The sequence below is a fragment of the Lepisma saccharinum genome, chromosome 18 (assembly GCF_977018435.1).
Source record: "Lepisma saccharinum chromosome 18, izLepSacc3.1, whole genome shotgun sequence".
Taxonomy (NCBI): domain Eukaryota; kingdom Metazoa; phylum Arthropoda; class Insecta; order Zygentoma; family Lepismatidae; genus Lepisma; species Lepisma saccharinum.
In genome coordinates this window covers 38,428,183-38,450,173 of record NC_139246.1, presented here as the reverse complement: position 1 = coordinate 38,450,173, position 21,991 = coordinate 38,428,183, and the positions used below count along the sequence as shown (strand labels likewise).

Genomic DNA, 21,991 nt, shown 5'->3' with positions numbered 1-21,991 from the left:
AAAGGGGTCCCGGGTTCGATTCCCGGTGGAGGAACATAGCCACGGATCCCAGTCCAGATGAGCCTTTCTGTAAATAAAGCGGACTTAAAAACAAAACAAAAAACACAATCAAAAGGTTTGCATTCTTATAGACTTTAATTTTTTTTGTATTCTACTGTACTGTTATTACTTTTATGTCGGAGTGTAGCGGCGAACTTCTGTTAGGCACCTAAAACTCCGCCTCCCTTTCACGTGGTGCAAATGCTCCTTGCACGCCAACGAGGCTCTGGCGCTTGGACCCAAGGCAAGGACAATCCTTTGTGGGGTTGTGTTGTCGAATGTGAGTCCCACGTGCTCAGTGCTCCTTTACAGCCTTAGCGTTTAACCTATATATATGGAGATCTTGGTCCTCACATATAATATATAGTTTTAGATCTTGTTAAGTAATGAAAGAGTGAATTCGTTTTAAAAATTGTCCGAGTAGTAGTCACAATATAAAAATCAATTCATCAATGAATCACATTGTCACTTTTCTGTTAGTTTTGTATAATCGTGATGATGATGAAAGGGGATTCACAATAGATGAGATTTCCTTACACAGGGAGACTGTGCAGAGAGTCAAAGTAATGATAGGAAGCGGGAATAAGCAAAATATACCAAAACAATGACATTTTTGGTAAAATTATGTAAAATATACACTAAACCTCAAAACGTGTATTTACAGTTACGATAAAAATGCGTTATCAGGCTTGAATCAACATGAAATTAGGCCTCCCCGATGGCGTAGCGATAAATACCTTGTAATCAAGGGATACTGGGGTCGTTATCGGGTGGAAAACGAACACATTGGTTCGGATACAGCTTTAAGCTGTAGGTCCAGTCCCAGCTAGCTTATTAGAGTCACTTGGGGGAATATGCCCATCGGGGTTAAATGCCCACCCCTCGTATCTCGCGCAACGTTAATGTTATGACAATTCTGCGACTCTTGTTTGAAAGCGCCCTCCGTGGTGACACGAGGCAGCAGGTTTGGAGCTTGTGAGAAGACTCTGAAGCCATCCAGGGTTAATTTCATGATGTAAGAAGACAATTTTTGAGGGAATAATTTTTTAGACGTTGTAGTATTAACTGTGTGGAATAATATATTTGGTGTAAAGATCAAGAGGCAGGGAAACATATCTGCAGAGTGAAACTGCCGCATGGTGCTCAGAGTTGCCAACTCAGTGATTCAATTTTCTGCTTGTAGCTGTGGGGTGATATGGCCACAGAAATTAAGTACAATATGCCCATGGGCATTGTTATGATAAGAATGAACCACAATGTGACTGGATCCAGTGTATTCGTTGTAGTATGTGGATGCATGAAATATGTATCAAATTCACGTCCATGTATCCAAAGTGCAATACAATTTCTCACAAATGTAAACAGGAAAAAGAGGCTATGGTAAATTCAAAATAAATGTTGTTAGAAACGCTATGCTTGTCTGTACAAATGATGTTCTGTTTCTTGTATTGGGCATTTTACCCCTAATGGGTGGGCATTATACCCTGAACACGGGGTGATTTGCCCAAATTGACGTTCATCTGTTTATTTTCCTATGGTTCTTTGCTATTAGACTTACAGTAATAAAACGTATAGGTAACAATAACAAAACATGTAGCTTTCATTTGAGATCCTTTTCATTGCCACCCTTCTTCGTTTAGCGAAGTTATAAACCGCCAAAAAAAGTTGGGCGTATTTCCCCGAGTGACTCTTTGTGCGTAAAAGTGAACTCGCAACAAAACTCGACGTGAAACGAATCTAAAACATTTCCACAAAAGTAGTGACATCTGTCATCTGTCATTGGTGTAATCTAAATGCCCCGAAGTCCCTACCTCCATATCAACCTCATAGGCTTCAAAGCAAGTTTCACACATACACGCACGATGTGTAAATGTGTACATATAAGTGATATAAGGAGTGGCCCCTTCAGAAGGCAATCACACAGTACATCCTGGACTGCATTTTGCACACTAACGAGGCTCTGGCTTGATTGATTAATTTGGTTTGCTTCACTTCGCGTTTATTCCACTTTTGGCTAATCGCAAAGGTGGGGATGAGTGATGGCTAGAGCCCGGATTTGTATGTAATTACATATTCTATTCGTTTCTAGATACAGTAAAACCTCGTTAATCCGGATCCCGATAAGCCGGACTTCCCTTAATCCGGACAGGCAAAAGGCAAAGGAAAAAACTTCCCATAGAAAAGACAGTCAACCACTGTTGAAATTCTGTTTCTCGCAGACTTTGTACTGTACTGTATAGTGTATTTAGGCCTGTCTCCTTTAAATACACCATAATAAACGTGTCTTGTTGCTATAAACTGAGTTTTAATGCACTTTCTACTGCTCTTTTAGGTTATTTAAATCAATCCGGACTTTCGTTAAACCGGTCAACTTATCACCGCATTAGTGCGGATTAACGAGGTTTTACTGTACATACATTGAACAGGAAAATGCAAACGAATTATGTTTATCACATAATTTTGTATAAGTTTTATGTTACATACATGTATTATTCCATATTTCACAGTATATTACATATTTCAACATATCTTGGTATTTTGTTCGTATCTTAACCCTTTCCCCTATATTTTCGATCCCTGAAACATGATGAAGACAATTTCTAGCTCATGTGATGCGATATTTTCTAATCAAGGAGATTCATAGTGCATACGGTCACCTACAATTGACTCCCAAGTGGAAAGCCAGGCTGAAGGCCAAATAAACACACAAAAAAATACGGGAACTGTGACTTATCGAAAGATGCTGGAGTTCCCCACCCCCCTTTTCTGGTTATATATTATAGTTTCGCTTTTAGATATAAGCAAAGCACCTAGAATAGTGGCATCCGTGGACAAGAAAGCTATTTTCCTGTACGTAGCGAGTTACACAATATGTTCTCTCGTACAAAAGTAGTTATTGATTGTTCTTTCTGAAGACGCTTTTTTTTACAACTTGTTTAGGAAGTTACAAAGAGCTCTGTTACATATTTATATATTATACAATCATTTGCGATGTGAAATGTAATAAATAGTTCACAAAATTGGTTTCTTAAAAATGTACACGTTGCTGTACTTTTTTTAGTATATAAACTTGATACATATTTCAATTTGAACAAGTTATGTCCTTAAAATTATGTTGAACATGTTCAAATAAAATAAATATCTAGCAGAATTCTTGAAATTCCATGGATACTCAATTATTATTAATTCTACATATTCTTTAATACTATATATTTAGCTACACCTCCATTTCATAGCACTTATTTAGGTACATATTTTATCAATTATTGTTACATATTTAGGTACAGATTTTGCACTTTGATATTACATAAAAATTCGTGGTCTAGTGATGGCATGATGAAATTGATGAATGGACACTCACAAACACCCATGCCTCGGTCGGAATTCGAACCCGGAACCCCTGGGGTCGCAGCGCGATGGGTAACACTTTACTATAGGGGTGACGGATTTCTTACTTTTTACGGGAGAAAGTACTTACGCAAATCATTTTCTTTAGCGTTGTGGAAGTTCGTGAATGTAGTTTTGATCCATTTTAATGCAAATGCATGTTGTTTTCTGTGAAAATCTCTGTCCGACACGCTGTTTCTGCTGCCGCCATTTGCTTTCTGCACGAGAGCACAATGTTCCGTGTGTTAGATGACGTAAACCCCGTAGTCAGTGTTTCAAACTCGCCGTGTTTTCACTATAACATGACCTGTCGAGTATTTTTAAGTTTTTAATATGCTTGCCTATCCTAACCTAACCTTACGGAAAATGGTTTGTGGGACTAACGTGAATGGTTTGTGGGGCTAACGTCAATGGTTTGTGAGGCTAACGTCAATGGTTTGCGAGGTATTAGCATAATTTCAAATCCGGGCACGAAAGTAGGTATTTTCCGGTGAACAAGGTTCCAACACTGCATAAATCGACAAAACACTATCACAACGCGCGATGAACCAGTACGCTATCACCATAATGTGTGTTACAGAATTGAAATAATGAATAACAGTAAGTACTCGTAAAGACATTAAATAAAATAATCATTAGAAATTCATTATTTCACCTAAAGAAATGTTCCGCATTCCAGAATAGTACGTTAGCAATGTAAAAAAGTGCGAAATAAATGATTTATAGGTGTCACCTCTATAGTAAAGTAGTACCGCGCGATGTGCCTACCACTCTGCCAGGGAGGTCCTTGTGTGTTTGTGAGTATCCTTTCATTTCCTTCATCTTATCACCATGCATTCTTATCTTCGCGATTAGCCAAAATTGACAGAAAAGCGATGTAAAATAAATGAAATCAATCAATCGAGCTAGGCTCGTCTTCCGTGGTGAGTCCCTCCCTGCTTGAATTTAAACGGACAAAATATTCGTGACGTCAGATCCGCGAGGTGAACAACACCGGACGTTCAGAATTCCTCAACGAACACAATGTCACCGTGTGCATTTGCAATGAAGCGGAAACAAAAGTGTTGCAAACCTTAACTTTTTTCTAGGAAGGTAGAGACAAAAATTGAAATTAATGGTTGGCTATTTTTATGTCATTCACTGCATTCTGAGGAATATTAGTTTCGCAAAGAAGAAAACAACGATCCGGACGAAAAAGTTCAAAGCAGTAATAGAGTGCACGGAACCTCTCGCTAGAAAAATATTGCATTTTTCGGATTTTATTTTCAGCTGTAAATGTCATTGCACCTGGCAACACTAGCAGAGTATCGCAAGTAAGTATCTTCAATATAAACACTAGATCACCTGAGGAGCAACAAAGAATCTTCCCATTACGATTGATCCTGTAAGGTCAGTACTTGGGTACATGCTGAAGCGTCTGCAGACAAATCAGTGTTGCCATTCAGGATTATATGACACTAAATTTCACTCCGCCTATAAAATCGCTAATCCACAACACATCACGCGCTGCACATGATTTATATTGATCGGAAACCACAGATTATCATGACAGCTGTCATAAACATCGAATTATCACTGTGATAATTTCTTATCGACTTTTCAAACCCGAAATTGACATTCAGGGAAGAAATTACTCTGACTTAAGCTATAAATAACTTTCCCGAATTTCAGTATAGAGTAAACTGGCAATTCAAGTATTAACCCTAACTTACCCGAGGGAGGAGGGTGTGCGAGGCCCACCACCTGTTGTTTTTCGATATTTCAAATGAAAATATTTTTATAAAAAACTAAAAATAAATTCCCCAATTCCCTAGGGTGATCCCAATGTTTTGTATTACTCTTGATCATAAAATCATAAAGGTAACAATGAGCCGAGCCCCCCCCCCACCCACCCTTCGAATGTGTGTTCAGACATAATACTCACGACTGTAACAGTTGGTTGGTAATAATGGTAATATTTGTAATTATTATAATTACTACATAAAAGCAAGTATATAAATACATTTCAATGTGCTCTGGGGGAGGGGGGGTTAGTGAATGATAAAATATGTGTGTCACATTCTTGCAATAATTGATCCTTAGGCCTCCCGATGACGTAATGGTGACGTCGTCGCCTTGTACGCAAGGATTCCCAGGTTCGATATCCGGTGGAGGCACATAGTGGTTAGGATCCCACTCTAAACTGTAGGTCCAGTCCCGATTAGCCTTACTGTGCATAAAGGGGACTTAAAAAACAAACTCAATCAATCAACAATTGATCCTTATTTTTTAATGATAACGGTAATTTTTGTGACTATTATAATAATTATATATCTACACCGCATGAACAAAAATGAAGCGGATATTCAATAACAAAAAGTTTTCGTGAATTTCCGTGAAAAAAGAAAGTGTGGGCCTGTGAGCCACGTCCTCCTTCTGGTACATAAGTTCATCGTACGACACGGGTAAACTAGGGTTAACAAGAGATCATCGTATGCAACTGCCAGTTGATCATCATCATCCATTCAGTTCATTGCCGCTGTCGACCTAGCGGCAGGAACACGCGGCGTAACATTCGCCTACACCCTGTCCCAGTATATCTGGAGCAAGCAATCGAAAACACGTATCTGCGCAACTGGTGACGCGAGACGGCTCCACCAATGTACACGTGAAAGGGAACAGGATTGCGTGGAGGGGCAAATGACTGCAGTTATAGTCGACGCGCTAGCTACGTTAACGACCGGCGGGCGTTGAAGTCCACGGAGCGCGCCCACCAGTTGCAACAATCACATTCAACCCACAGTGCTGCCACACATATACTCTACGCCACCTTGTCCCTCCGCCTTCGCAACATTGAAGTTGCAAAGTACGGCAACAGCGTATACGTAGTCATGTGACTGAGACTCCACGTGGAGTAGACGAGCAGAATGACAGCTGCGCCCATTGGCTGAAGCTTGAGTGTGATTGGACGAAAACAAATCGCCCGCTGTTTATCCTCACCCACGTTCGAGGCGGCAGCTCTCTTCAGATCTTGGACGTTAACCAAGTAAACGCATCTTCTATACCAGCCTTACCAGAAGCGTGTACTGCTTCCCACTTCCAACTCGATTTCTCCTCCTCCTCTGTCGTCATGCGCGGTCTTGCTCTCCAGGGATACTTGGAACAGAGTATAGAGGCCGATTTTTCAACCCAAGTGATTGCAGAACGTAGAACTTCCAGAAATGCACAACTTCGGAAGTGGCAAAAGGAATGGAGAGGATGCGTCATCGAACGCCAGGTTTGCCTTGAAAGGGCTACGTTTCCTTCTATGCACAGCGCCTCGTGGCGTTGAATGTTGGATGCACAACACTTCTTCAACCCACGCAGCATCCCTAGTGGAGATTTCATTGGCTCTTCTTCATGGGAGATCAGTTTCAAGGAGACGACACACCTCGACATTTCGCATCTCTCTCAGGTTGGAGAAGAAAAGCGCTCCGTAGTTTTGAGCTTTCCCAGAACTTCTCTCCCTCGAGTGTCGCATTGAGACCGTAGAAGCGAGGGAGGAAGGAAGAGATAGGCTTGAATTTGGGAAGGAGGTGGCAGTAACTAGACAACGACAAAGAGGAACGGAAGCAAGCGCAAAACAGAGCGAAGTGATGAGGGAACAGAGCAACGGAAGAGCACCCGCAGGAGTTTTCCCAGGGGCGAACGGTGCTCAAAGTTGGGAGGGAGGTGGGAGATGTTATTCTGCCCAGTTCCGAAAATTCTCACAAAGCAAACCGCACTGGAATAATTTCCACAAGGATCCTCCACTTATTAAATTTTCTCCATGTTGATCTACACAACCACCCCCACCCGCCATCTTGAACCAAACTGGGCAAAGCATCCCCAGCTAGGAATTACTACGTAGAGCACTGGGGGAGGGAGGAAGAGTGATTTCATATCTTGCCCTACAGTCATAAAAACTCACAATTCAAACAAAATTGTAGTGAAAATACCTAGATGTTGTTGTCAAGTTCACACTTCAGTGCACTATTTAAGCAGAAACTGGGTTTAGCTTGCTTCCTTTCATAAACATCATCACTTTGTTGACGAAGGCCGTGTCCGAAAGGTGCAAGACCATACTTCAAGCGAGCATCCTCCGAGTATGCTCTTGCAGTGCGGTCTTGAAGTTGTGGACTGGAATTGCACTTCGACTGCAGCGCCAAATACGATCAGTAGATAAAACTGAGGACACGTTGTTTTCCCCGCGTTTTAAACGCTTGTTTTTCAGCATAGAAATCATATAGAATTTTCAAATGTTCTTACACATACATTTCCACACATTAGAAGCACTTTAACCAACAACTTGCTGACCCATAACGTATATTTAACCCGTGTTGCTGGCTTTCTATCTCCGCGATTTTAAAAAAATGAACAACGAGTGTGGATATCACGTGACCTAGTCACCAACCATCTGTGCTGTGAGCTGCGTACTTCTGTTCTTGGCGCTTTCGAACCGTACTAGGTGACGTCACTTCCGACTAGACCATACTTCAAGTATCTACTTTGTACCTTTCTGACAGAACCAAAAGTGAGTTTATACTTTTTCTCGATGCACAGATATCGAACAGACCCCACTTAATTTATTGATTTCATGACACCCTTACTGTGTGTTTTTACTCTACAATTCCCCCACCCGTGGGCGCTCTTCAACAACACGGAACGGAATGAGGATGAAACTGAATGAAGAAAGAGCAAGGAACAAAACGAAGTTAAAAAGAACTAACCAAGGAAAATATATTATTTAGCGTTGCTTTACTGCCATGCTCGGCTAATCGCGACGATGAGGATGAATGATGATTAGACAAAATTGATGCAGGGACACTTCCCAAGAACACCCATCCCAAGGCCGGATCTCGAGCAAAGACGGAGCGAACAGAGGTGAAATGAACGAATGAAAGGAAGCATGGAATAACATTATGGTGAAACTGAACAAAATATGGGGAAAAACGGAACGAAACCAAGGTGAAGCGAAGCAAAGAAAAGACAGATTCAAACAACAGTTGTTTGCCTCCCCGATGGCGCAGTGATAGCGTCGTTGCTTTGTAATCAACGGGTCCCGGGTTCGATACCCGGTGGAGACGCACAGTGGTTCGGATCCCACTATAAACTGTAGGCCCAGTCCCAATTAGCTTTTGCATAAAGTGGACTTAAAACACCAAATCAATCAATGAAACAAAAGTTGGACGGTAAGAAGAACGCACGAAAACTACAATGAACAAACACTAAAATTCAATAGAAATAAAACAGATTCTAATAATAATGCTAATTTACTGCTTGCGATCAATAAAAGGCACTAATAGTAAAAAACATATAAATCTAATGATTATTTTAAAAAATAATAGAATTAAAAATATGCTTTTTAATCATTAACGAATTGGGAAGATACACCCACTAAGCTGTTTGTAGCAGGAATGCTCAATGCCATTCTCTTTGTCCTGGCTAGGTTTTTTATTCTGTTTCTCTTTATTATTACGTTACATTGTAGGTTAGTCGGGACCATGACGACAGATCACACCCATACCTTGCCCAGGATTCGAACCTACAACCACTGGCTATGTAGCGAGTTACGATAACCACTTCGACTTACAGCTCAGCTGTATATGTGTTTTGTATTTTCACGCTGCGTTCGTATCATGAGCTTGGCAAAAGTTTACAAAGAAAGCAATCGATGGATATTTATTTCAGGGTGATGATTTGGCTCTGAGTGTGAGGTACAGAGACTAGAGGTCGATGCAAACCAGCAAAGCGTATATTCGCAGAGAAATGAACCCAACACTCATTAATTACAAGGGAAAAGCACATGCATTTGGCACGAAATGGAAATATAGTTCCTGGGTTACTCCACACGACGATTAAAGGGGAAACGAGATAGGACATTCGCCTGGTGCAAAACACAGACGGAGAGAGATGGGAAGAGGGATGTAGAGAAAGACAGGAAGGAAGATAGACACACACAGAGGTGGAGAGAGAGAGAGGAGAATAAAAGGATAAAATAAAAACAAAGGAGAGAGAGAAAGAAGCTAGGTCTCGAATAGACAGGTGGAGAGAGAGAGAAGAGACAGGCAAAGATAGAAACAAGAGATATAAAAATATACGGGGAGAGATGGAGAAGAAGAATGGAAGATGGAAATAAAGAAAAATAACGAAAACAGAGCAGAAAGAGGAAAAAGAAAGAAGAAGAAGAAAAAAGGAAGTAAAATGAGGACAGAAAGGGGGTAAAAAGTAAAAACGGAAACGATGAAAGATAAAAGTAGAGAAAGCAGATAAGATAAAAGCGAAAAGGAGAAGAGAGAGAGAGACAGAAAGAAAGAGAGAGAGAGCGACAAGAGACAGAGGGAGAGAGAAAACAAACCACACGTTCTCTTGATCGATTGAATTAGATTATTTTACTCTACTGGCGTCGTCGTAACGCGATGTTCTAACCACTCTGCCACGTAGATCGGTAACATCCGTTCTCTTGAATGTCCAGTACAAAAACCGCTACTATTGAACGACCGGTTACCAACCCACCAACACGAAACCAGTTTCACAGTCACTACGTGGAGAGGAAACAAAATTCTGCCAACCAAAAAAAGCAATAGGAAAACAACCTACCTCGGTTCATCCTGCGAAAACAGCATGGCCGACCAATCCTCCTTCATAACTCCCGGACAGGCGGCGCGGGGAGAGAGTCACCTGTCATCCTCGAACTATCCATCGTCGCCGCGACGCAGCCGTCCGTTGACAACGCGGGAGTACAACTGGCGTTGCGTCATCGCTCCGACTAGCCCAACGGTATTCGGTCTCCTGAACTACGAGGCCTTCCCTTGTTTACTTCCCACGAAGCAACGCGCACGCGTTACCCCTGGCAACAACGGGCAGTGTTTCCATCTCCGATACCGAAAAAGTGTCTAAATTCCTCGAACCTTCCTATGCAGAATACCAGTCGTTTAGTTTGCACAAAAAATATCTCAGTTTCAGTTACTGGTAATTTAAAAAATTCATCTGTGAGTTACATTTACAATAACTTTGTTATACAAAACATATGGCTTGTAGAACGTGTTGCATGTGTGAACTTCAACGGCTTTTCTTTTCTAAGGACTATTTTGCATTATTATAAACGTCATATGTTCACGTGTTAAAACACATAGGTAAGTTAATTCAAAGAGAAATATGTTACTTAAAACATTTTGTCGTAACAATGAGAATCATTTTTTTCTATATATTTCTTTCGAACCGTAATATTGTTCATTACTGTTGAAATGTACAGGAAAGTAACAAAGAAGCAAACGTAACCGATCTAAAAATTGTTCATTTAAGAAAAAAGTAACTACTTTATCTGTTGCCGACTCGTGTACCAGCTTAGGCCTCCCCGAAGGCCGTCGCCTTGTAACTAAGGGGTCCCGGGTGCGATACCTGGTGGGGACGCATTCTACAGTGGTTCAGATCCCTCTATAAACTGGAGGTAGAGTCCCGATTAGTCTTTCTGTGCATAAAGTGGACTGATGAAGAAGTAAACTCTCCCAAAAGTTGTGAAAAATTCGTGGCATTGCAAGGAAATCATTTCATACATCTTCTTCATGGTCTATTCGGTAGAGCGTCTGAGGGAGACCCGGATTCGATTTGCGGGGTGAGTGATCTAAGGTCGGAATTTTCAGGGCTGTCCCCGCATAAAAGCGGCTCTGGGGCTCATCCAGCCTCAAATCAATGGGGAACCGATTTCCGATTCAGATTTCGCCGGCAAGCGCAACACAGAAACGCGTTCGACAGGCGCAATAACAAAATTAAACGAACGTTCTAAAGATATGTACTGCTTCTGTGTTAAGACAGAGTTCCTTAAACATTATTATGTATAAAAAACAATCACAGTGGTCTGATCCGTTGCAACCAATTTATCTTATGGAAGAGTTTGTAGTATTCTTGAACAGTTAGCAACACTGCCTGAGAATATGCAGAAACGTCCACCCATTACGGTTGCAGAATCCTTTACATACCCACATTATGTTTCGCAAAAACAGTGTCGCAAATAAATAATAGAACAGGAACATTCTGCACACGTGAAAACGGCTTTTTACGCGAAGATAAAAAATAGTCACCGTTCTGCAAATAAACGTGCAATGATAAATGAATCAGTTCTCAGCATTTGCACGAAGTTTCACATGAAGAAAAGCTCTTGTTATTTATTTCACACTACTAGAATGTGAAATTTACATACATTAGTATGTGTGTTTACTGCAATGCCACGTTTAAATGTTGTTGCACAGCACTGTGCCCATTGAGTATATAGGAGCGAGCAGCGTTACTCAACTAAAGATCTGAACTTCAATTTCCTGGCGAATCCTGTGGACAGAGAAGTATACAGGCAAAACATTGAGAATGATTGATTGATTTGGTTCATTTTACTTCGCTTTTCTGTCACTTTTGGCTAATCTGTAAAACGAGGATGAGTGATGGGTATGAAATGATGAAGGGACACTCACAAAGACCACCCATGTCGAGATTCGAACCCGGGACTCCTGTCGTCGCAGCGCGCTGTGCTAAGCACTGGAATCTGGAATCCTCACCAATTCCTCGTCCTGTGAAGTAAAATATGTATTTTAGCTCTATTACGTCGCATTTCTTCCACTTTTGGATAATCGCGACAATGAGGATGAGTGATGATTAAATTAAAGTAATTGATTGATTGCTTTAGCTTATCTTATTTAGCTCATTGCCACTTTTCACTAACAGCGAATATGACGATTAATTGTGATACAGTGAGATAGATGAAAGGTCAGTCACAACGTACATAGTCAGTGTGTGAAGTAATCTTTTTCCTTGGGGGGGGGGGGTGCGCCGGTGGCGTATTAGTGATTTCATTGCGGGGGGGGGCATTTTTTTGTTTGAAAATTTGTATATGTTCCCAGTTCGTTTACTAAACGATAGCCTTGCAGTTGTAAGTACCATAGAACGGTGGTTCTAACCGAGAATATCAAATCTTATGATATACGCAATTTAGAAACATTTAGTTTATATACCGGTACATTCCAAGAAAACCCGAGCTCATGTACAAAAAGAGCTATTCAACTATACTGCTAGCATTTCCAGCTGGCGGCTGGGAAACAGCGATCAGTTGAATTTTCTTCGATTGACATCGGTCATTTTCGAGTCACAAGGCCACGAACGCTCTTAGCGGGACGAAACAAATGAGTGTTTGTTGCCAAACGTACTCTAGGGCGAGAGAGTTCTCCGATAACGATATCATCAGCACCAGAAATTAACTGGTGTTAATGGTACACTCACCTCACTTAGTACCCCGGCAGTTTGTTTCGTTGTACAGCATATATGCAGACGATACAAACTTTCAACCTACAAGTGTATCAATATACGCTATATAAAACACACCTTATTACTTTGTTGACCCTGTACAACTGCACATGCGGTCCTGCTCCATGAAGTTTCCGGAGCGACAACCCACAGGTCGGTGTGCAACTGACAAAAACAGAAGTACGCATGTGAACGATGCTTCGGGAGGGCGATGTTTTTTCCCACACATCGAGACCCACAACCCGAAGACCATTGAGGGACAGAAATAGCCACGAAGGTCAGCCGCCAGTTGCAAATGAGACAAGTATAGTAATACTGAAAGAACTTCACCAATTTCTATTGACCGTTGAACTCAATCACGGTGCGTGGCGAGAAATGTGATCTACCTCCAACGAAAAAACCTGACGAAATTAACTCTAGTTGCCACTGCTTCAGGTTGTCATAGTTTTTTTAACAATGGGCAGAGCAAAGGTGCTAGTCTAAAACCTCTGCACCCGACGACAATACGAACAAGTCTAGAATGAACTATTTAAAAACAGAACTTCAGATGAGAAGGAGATACAATTGTTTTAAGGGTTAAATAACTGTTCCAGAATTATTTTTAAGTGGCGTTCCAACCATAGTTAAGAAGTTATATTCTGCATATGCTTTCAAATCCATTTTCTTTGACGAGGATAAAAACATCCATGGCAGGGATAAAAACAAATTCTTCTGCCGGGGATAAAAAAAATGTGGGGGGGGGGAATCCACGGCATCCCCCTCCCCGTTAATTCGCACACTGTATACAGATGTACAGTCAATACAACACGAGCTCCACACAGGATTCCACTGGTTGCAGGTCCAGGCGCCAAAGCCTCGCTAGTCTTAGACTGATGACGAGAAGTAAAGAACATCATGTCTCGACCAATTAAAGCCCTCAGCCACAGAACTTCTATGGCAACCCCCAGAAAGTCGTATCACGTTCTGCAATAACAGTTCTTGCAAGAAAACACACCACACTGTACCATTTTCTACGTAAATTATAAGAAGAACGAGGTTGTTTAATCTTGGCATAATCTTTCTCTATATGTTTTATTTTTCCTTTTGGTTCTGGAGGAGATATTGAATACCACTTTACATAACTCAAGGTGTGTACTTTCTTTTTCCTGATTGCATATTGTTATTTGAGAACTCCAAAGTACTTACCAACATAAATAAAGGCGATTTGTGTGTTACAGCAACATATTGAATATATTAAAATAAGTTTCTGTGGTACGACCATTTTGGCTTCGTTGAAAAGAGGGCGATTGAATATATAATATTTGATACGAAATATGCTTATCTCACAGGTAAAAAAGGTAAAGTGTTCCCCTGTGCTTAGCACCACGCCATGAAGGCGTATAGGGGGTGTGGGGGTAACGCCCCACACTTTCTTGATCCGGTCGTGAATGGGGGTGATGTGATCAGCATCACGCCCCAGACCGCCTTTACCCCCCAGGGTTTCCCCCAGGTACCCATGTTATTCGACACAGGACTTCATATTTTATTTTATCAAAAGTTTGGAGAAGATCCATTTAAACTATTGATATTTGGTTAAATAATAAAGTTAAGTAGTTTTAAATAGCTCCATCGTATTCAGCGCCCTCGAAAATGTAGAAAACGGTACACTGTATACCTATGGTGGCCACTAATATACCTACGAGTACATCAAAATTGCATACTTCACGTTAATAGCCGTATATGTACGCCATATTGAATAACTCAAACCAGTTTTACTTACTGCCATTTTGACAGCTTCAATGGTCTCAAATACATAGGGGTTGGTGCAATGTACGCCTATCTTAGTCAACCGGATGGATAACGTTAATTTCTTCGAAGAAAAATTAATTTTGAAGTTAAATCACAGATAAACGCATTATAATACAATATGTTTATATGTGGATAAATGTTGGATTTATAACATGCTAACTGATTCCCAGCCATTAAATAAACTTCTGTATGTTATACTTTTATAAAAATGGATGTGTGTGTGTTGGATGTATGTATGTTTGTTCCGGCATAACTCTCGAACGCCTGGAGCGATTTCAACCAAACATGGTACACATATCACTTGAAATCTGGAATGAATTACTAAGGGGGGTAAGACACCCCTAGGGTAGAGGGTGGGAAGGGGGTGACATGCAAAAATAATCGAAAACGACCGATATTAGTGTGGAATCCATAGTTTTCGGGGTCGCTACGATGAATAGTGACACTCCCAATGCCGTTCAAGTTCATCACCTATCGGCATGGGGGGTGAGAGTGGGTGAGAAATAAAATGTCAAAAATGACCTACATTAGTGTCGAATCAATAGTTTTCGGAGTCGCTAAGCTAATTGGTGACATTCACGATTGCAATTTCCACATGTGTACAAAGTTTGGTTGAAATTGCTCCAGGCGTTCGAGACGTTTGATTATTTTTTGATTTGTATACTGTACTTAAAGTTTTCAATACCTGTAAATAAAATTAGTTACATTTTACACTATAGTTAGAATTCATTATTGGGATTGGGATTGGAATGAACGAATACCCGGGCAATGCCTTGTAATCACCTAGTTTATATACGTATACAAAAACCTTTATTTTGGGAAATGGCCGCCATTATTAATCCCAAGAGAGATTTGGGGGGGGGGGGAGGTTCAGATCGTAAATGCTTTCTACAAGTGTGCCAAAGGCATGCTATTAATTACAAATGCAGCATTTACCCCAGTATTGACATATTATATCCCCCACTACAAGAGTTAGCATGAAATATAGCTCTAGATTAAAATATTAATGAGACATCACTGAGAGTTTACGCTGACGTATGGGAAACACGTATATTTTCTACCCGCCCGATGACGTACTGAAATCAAGTGACCTCTCTTATTCTCTGATCGGCCGGTTGCGGAACAAATGTCTAAAAGAAAATTCTTGCTTCTGGTGGAAGGTAGGCTTCCCCGGGTAACCTAGTAGTTCCGGGGTGTCTGCCGTGACCCATAAGCAAGAATTTTCTTTTAGACATTGGTTCCGCAACCAAAAAAGAGAAAGTACCCGGAACAGGTGTTTCTGGAGCCATGGTTTCAGTGTTAGAAAGAGAGAGAGAGAGAGATCGACACAAGAACCCACGTGCCTAGGGATTATCGAGCGGCACGCGAGTGCTAAATAATTCAGCCCATCTGCAACAAGTTATACGCGAGGGTGTTAGTGGTGTGGGCTGATTGGTGTATCGCATGACGCTTCCCGCTGTACCGGAGTTCGACGGAACACGAGGCGGTTCCTTCTTCGTTTTATGTCATGTTTTTCCTCGCTGTTACTACATCTGCCGACAATTTCATCCAGAGCTTTAACGGAGAACGAACAGGCGATGCAGAGAGAACATTTCCTGTGAAGAAATGACCGGAAATGCACATTTGCGGAGTTGCAGGCGTCCGCAATTGTAGACACTGACGTAGGAAAAGCACTTACGATAGATTTCCTGTATGGAGATAAGAGGAACGGAGAAAGATTAATGAGATAAATATATAACAAATAAGGAATGGAAAAGAAAAATAGTAATAAAGCGGAAGGAGAAGGAAAGGTAGGAAATAATAATTAATTTGATTGGATTGATTTGTTGTTTTAAGTCCACTACATGCCTCCACCGGGAATCGAACCCGGGATCCCTTGATTACAAAGCGACGATGCTACCACTGCACCATCGGGGAGGCCAAAATAATTAATTGATTGAGGTAACTTTCTCCCGTGCTTCGGCATATGTGGCCTTTGTGCACCCTTCAATGTATACTGGGGAATATCCCACTTGTCTAACATCCTTCCTTAAAAATTTAAATTGATTGATTGGTGTTTTAAGTCCACTTTATGCACAGTAAGGCTAACCGGGATTGGACCTACAGTTTAAAGTGGGATCCGAACCACTTGTGCCTCCACCGGGTATCGAACCCGGGACCCCTTAATTACAAGGCGACGACGCATTAAACGTTTAAAAAGGTGTCAAAAAGCCCCTTATAAACGATTAAAAGTGCAGGTTGTAAAGAGATCATCTCTTCTTAAAACACTAAAAAACATTTGTTAAATCCCTGTTGGATGATGATAAAACAGCTAGGAGGTTAAAACTCTGCATGAGGAAAAGAAAATAAGCACAATTAAGAATTAGGAAGATATATTAAAACAACACGTGGAAAGGAATGGAAAATATACAAAGAGAGAGAGAGAGAGAGAGAGAAAGTGACAGAGGAGAAGAGATTTGTAGAGAACTTGGAACGAAGAACGGAAGATAGTTTCGGTTACCTCATGTTACGTTGATTTCTGAGGTCTACACACGGTGGAGAATTCGCAAGTCGGTCACTCATAGAACTTGGTCACTCATTGTACACGGCCACGGGGACTGCTGCTTGAAACTAGTGGAGGGAAGGAGAGACACTAGAAGAGATTAAAAGAGGTGATGAAAAAAGAGGAAGAAAGGAGAAGAAGACAAAGAAAAGGGAAAGTAAGGAGAGAAAATTATTAAGAATAAGAGTTCGGAGATGTTGTGTATGAGGAAGAGAGATCTCAGGAAGAACAGGTGAAATATTGACAAAAGATAAAGTGAGATGGAAAGAAAATATAAAAATGATTTGAAAAAGAAAGAAAGAGTGGTGTAGGGTGACAAGGAAGTGAGCATAACTACAAAACATAAGACAGTGATAGAAAACGGTAGGAAAAGGAAAACAGAGAGAGAGAGAGAGAGAGAGAGAAAGAGAGAGAGAGAGGTACAAAATTAATTTACATTACATCTGTCTCTGGAGAAAGAGAACGAGAACAAATCTCTGCGCAAGTAGTTACGCGTGACGGCTGCACCAATAAACACGCGAGAGGGAATGGGATTGCGTGGAGGGGGAAGCGACTGCAGTTACCAACCTTTGCAGTGACGTGTACCGCTTCGCTCTGCCCACTCGATTTCCCCCTTTTGTGCCGTTATGCGCGGCCTTTCTCCAGAGATACCCGGGACAGAGTATATATGAAATTCAGACACCTTAAAGAAGAACTACTGTATGAAACTAAAACGTTGTGCACTGGAATGAACGTAGCAAGCTCGAAGAGAAATTTCATGGGATAAGCAGAGACATTCCAGGCCATGAAATCTTCCTCAGAGCTCGCTTTCAGCAGCGGCGCGACAGAGTGAATGATGTCTACCGCGTCTGCATATATAATGGAGTCTCCTGGATTTAAATGAGACGATCTTCTCATTAGATGAAGTTCACTTCAAGGACGCGGAAAAGGCGACTGCATGACGGAGGAGGAAAAGAAGAAGATAAAAAAGCAAGACAATGGAAAAGGAAGAATGGAATCCAAGACGAAAGTCGAAGATCATCTCGTCATTTCTCTCATAAAGAAGGGGACACGGCTGAATTAAAATCGTGTGAAAGTGTCGGCAGCAAGGCAATTTATCCCATTGTATAATGCAGACTTATTTGTCATAATATCATGTAGACAAGGAAGTCATTATCTGCTGTTTTTACACAAATAAAAAGAAAACTTTGTCAAGCTTTAAAACGATGCAAAGAAAAACGAATCATCTTAAAACTTAAAAATATATGACGTTTTTCAAGCACTCTAGGCGTAATATACGAATATTAGGGACACCCTCGAATTTTCAATTTTGTTCTCTCTTTATGAAGATTATGTGATCCTAACTGTGAATAAATAAAAAATTGGAGCGCGGAAAGAAGTATTTACGACTGTACAGCCGTTTAAAGTTGAGATTTTGTCGCTTGAAATTGTTGAGTCCAAATTTCCCACCGATTACGAGCTCCGCTCCTGGTGTAATTGACTTAACACCCCCTACCACTACCGCGGCCCCGCCTTTATCTATACAGTCACTTTTAAAGGCACGTTAGAAATTGTCCGGAGTCACCTGGCCCCAGCACTATTTCTCACTGTTTTCCGCATTGACACATGAAGATACCAAAAATGAAGGCTAAAATGAAACCTAAGAAGGTAACTTATCTTTTTTTTACCAAGGCCAGGCACTGAATTGCGGGTCAAAGTTAAATTTGTAAGTCCAAAAATGAAGTAAATCCTACGTTGAAAGTCCTTGTTGTCCTTTTCCACAGAATACCACCCTCCACTCCCTTCCCATCATAAAAATAAGAAGTCGCAAATTATCCCATCCCACAAGTCATTTAGAAAATACAACCCTCCCCTTTACGGCCTGCAGTTGCCAAAAATAAATAATTAATTCCAAATTCTGAAGTCGCATAAATGAAATCCAATGTCTGAAATGTCCAATCCGCCAATATATCACACAAATAACATATCACAATCCCAAATGTTCCCTTTGCACAAGTCAATCATAAGAAGGAAAAGAAAAAATCAGACGTGCGCCTGTGACATGAATCCATGATCCGAAATCTTCAGACTTGTGCCTGTGACATGAATCCATCATCCGCCATCATAGAAGTTCTGAAAAACCTCTTTGACGTTACGCAATCAATTTTAATTTTATAAAAAACGTAAGTTTGGTAGCACGTAGATCTAAAAAAATAACTTCCGCCCTATTTGCAAACACACGAAAATATTTGAAATGTGCCTGAAATCGAGGGTGTAGAAAGGGGTACCGGAGCCGAATATTACGTCTTATTGCTTCCGTAAAACACAAACGCAACATGGGATAAAGAAATAAGAAATTACTTAAATTTTTTTTTGATTTCAGGCTTCAGCCATCTTATTTCAGTAGTGGTGATGATAATTTTTTCACGTCGTTCTTTATTCATATTTTCTTTCCAGAATTAATACAGGCTGACATAATTTTACAAAGTTTTATATTAACAAATTATTGAATGGTTTTTTGACAATATTGTCTGATTTTATGTTAGTATTGAATAATTTGAAATAAAAACAGGTTTTTTAAAAAATAGCTACTATGTTGAGATATGGTTTGCTATGATGAACAATAGATAGCTCTGGACTTATGAGTATTTTTCTATCATTTTCCTTTATTATTTCTGAATGTCTTACTGTGGTATAAATGAGTTAATATCTTAATCTTTTTTACAGAATTTAGAATTTTCTTTGAAATTGAGAAGATAAACCACATGTAGGAAGATAACAAAGTTCAATTTCTAATTGACATAAAGAAAAATGTATGTAATTACCTTTTATAGAAGTAATAAGATATTGATATAAATAAAATCTTCTCAATGAGAGTACGAGACAGATAAAAGAAAAACAAATAAAGAAAGACAAAAAAACGTGAAACAGAGAGATGAAGAAATAAAAAACGGAGCACAGAGTAAAGAAGAGAATGAAAGAGCAAAATTATAGAAAATGAAACAGGTGAGAGGTTAAAAAGATTGATTGATTGGGTTTTAAGCCTACTTTATGCACAGATAAGCTAATCGCGACTGGACCTACAGTTTAAAATGGTATCTGAACCACTATGTACAATCACCGGCAATAAAAAGGGACACCTAGATCCTGAAAGGCTCGCTTCCAAGATGTTGGGCGTTGCCTAACTTTACGTCGACAAGTGCATTTTAATAGACAATTTTCAAAGGTTAATTCTACCACTCCGTAGAGTTAGGCAACACACAAAACACTTTGCAGGGAAGCGAGTATTATTGGCGGTGACTGTACTTTCACCGTGTATCGAATCCGAGATCCCTTGATTACAAAGCGACGACGTAAAAGTTGAAACCACAAAGAGAGATTGGATTGAAAATGAAACAGAGAGAATGCAAAATAGACTGAAAAGAAAAAGAGTGGAGGGACAGTAAAGCGAAAGTGAAAGAGAAACGGTAAACGCAAAACATAAAAGTGAAGGATAGAATAGGTGATAGGATAGGATAGGATAAAAGAATCAGGTTAATGAATAAAATAGAGACAGCGACAAGTGAAACAGAGACGGGTTACAAATGCAGCTCCAATTCTATAAAGATATCCAAAGCTGGAAAATCATTACCTCTATCACAGTGAATCGCCCTGTATACTGAAGATCTTGAAAAACAGAGCAAAACAAGAAATCACAGAAAATGCTTCCTTATTGAAGAAATCCGATGCCGAAATTCCGCTTAGCAGCAGCAACAGTCGGGTAAGATTATAGAAAGCTGGATAATCGTTATAGCTATCACCGTGAATCACCCTGTACACTGAAGACCTTGAGAAACAGCGCAAAACAATAAAGCACAGAAACTGCTTCCTTATTGAATAAATCCGACGCCGAAGATGAGCTCAGCAGCAGCAACCGGGGAATGAAGGAATGGAAGAGGAATCTCCCTAAGGAGACAGGGAGAAGGGAGGACAGGCGGGCGTTCTATACTGCGATCACTTCAAAGTCGCTTCATGCTAATAGCCGCCCCCTCCCCTTGAGCCACTCGTTCGCCGACAGCAAATATCATCGCGGAAAACTTCCTCTGACAAATTCTGGAAGGGAAACAGAGAAGAGGTGTTCATTGCATTCCCGGAACACCTTCTTCTGAGCCGACTCGTAAACTGGATCTCCATTGTTCATCACAACAATGGGGTGAAGAAGAGAGCAAGCAATCAGTGTCAGGAATTGTTCGAGTGGGGACATACTCGTCATCTAAGGGGGGGAGGGGCACGGGGTCCTTTTTAGTGTTGTTCTAAATATGTAAAAACATCAACGGTGTGCCCGCAAGAACCAAATTGGGACCCTACATGTACAGACAATAACAAACATTTCTTCCTAGAAAGTTAAGTAATTAGGCCCGGGACTTTATGTCCTATAAAACTGTAAAATATGTATGTAATTATGTCATATAAATTAGAAAATATATCATGAAAAATTACAAATATGTCAGAAAATTGTAGAAATATTCCCAGTATAGCCAAAAATATGCACAACAGTACTCTCAAATTTCTCCCATACCCGATAGAGCAGAATAGGGGCTGTAATGTATCGAATGTTATTTTTACTTTTGATAGATTTTTGTGAAACGCAAAAAAGGCAAAGAAATGAAAAAGAAACTTGTTTACTTCCCGTGCAACAATGAGAAAGAACCCACAGTAATGTTTGCATGGCTATCAATTGTCGGCGGGATAAAAAAAAGTGGGGTATTATTGTTCTGTACTAAGAAAAGACGGCACCTTTCTTCCTCCGTAATTTCAATATCCTGTCATCGACAATATGAACTATCGTTGTGCTAAAGATAAAAAAAAGGTAAAGTGCTCCCCTGTGCTTAGCACCACGCCACGCCATGAAGGCGTATAGGGGGTGTGCTCATAGGCGCCGACTCCATGGGGCTTGGGGGGGCTCGAGCCCCCCCCAATGTTAACGAT

At 40.5% G+C, this 21,991-nt stretch overlaps 1 protein-coding gene across 2 annotated transcripts in view; it reads right to left on the bottom strand.

Annotated features, from left to right (window-relative positions):
• LOC146002528 (calcium/calmodulin-dependent protein kinase kinase 1) overlaps nucleotides 1-21,991 on the bottom strand; it is a 596,212-nt gene that overhangs the window by 222,879 nt on the left and 351,342 nt on the right. Inside the window, exon 1 of one of the 2 annotated variants that reach the window (XM_083140441.1) lies at nucleotides 10,024-10,203. The exons of the other annotated variant lie outside the window; for it this stretch is intronic. Coding sequence (XP_082996567.1) covers nucleotides 10,024-10,070 — 47 coding nt within the window. The 5' untranslated portion in view covers nucleotides 10,071-10,203. Of the gene's footprint in view, nucleotides 1-10,023; nucleotides 10,204-21,991 lie in introns of those variants that run through there. 2 annotated transcript variants of the gene reach the window in all.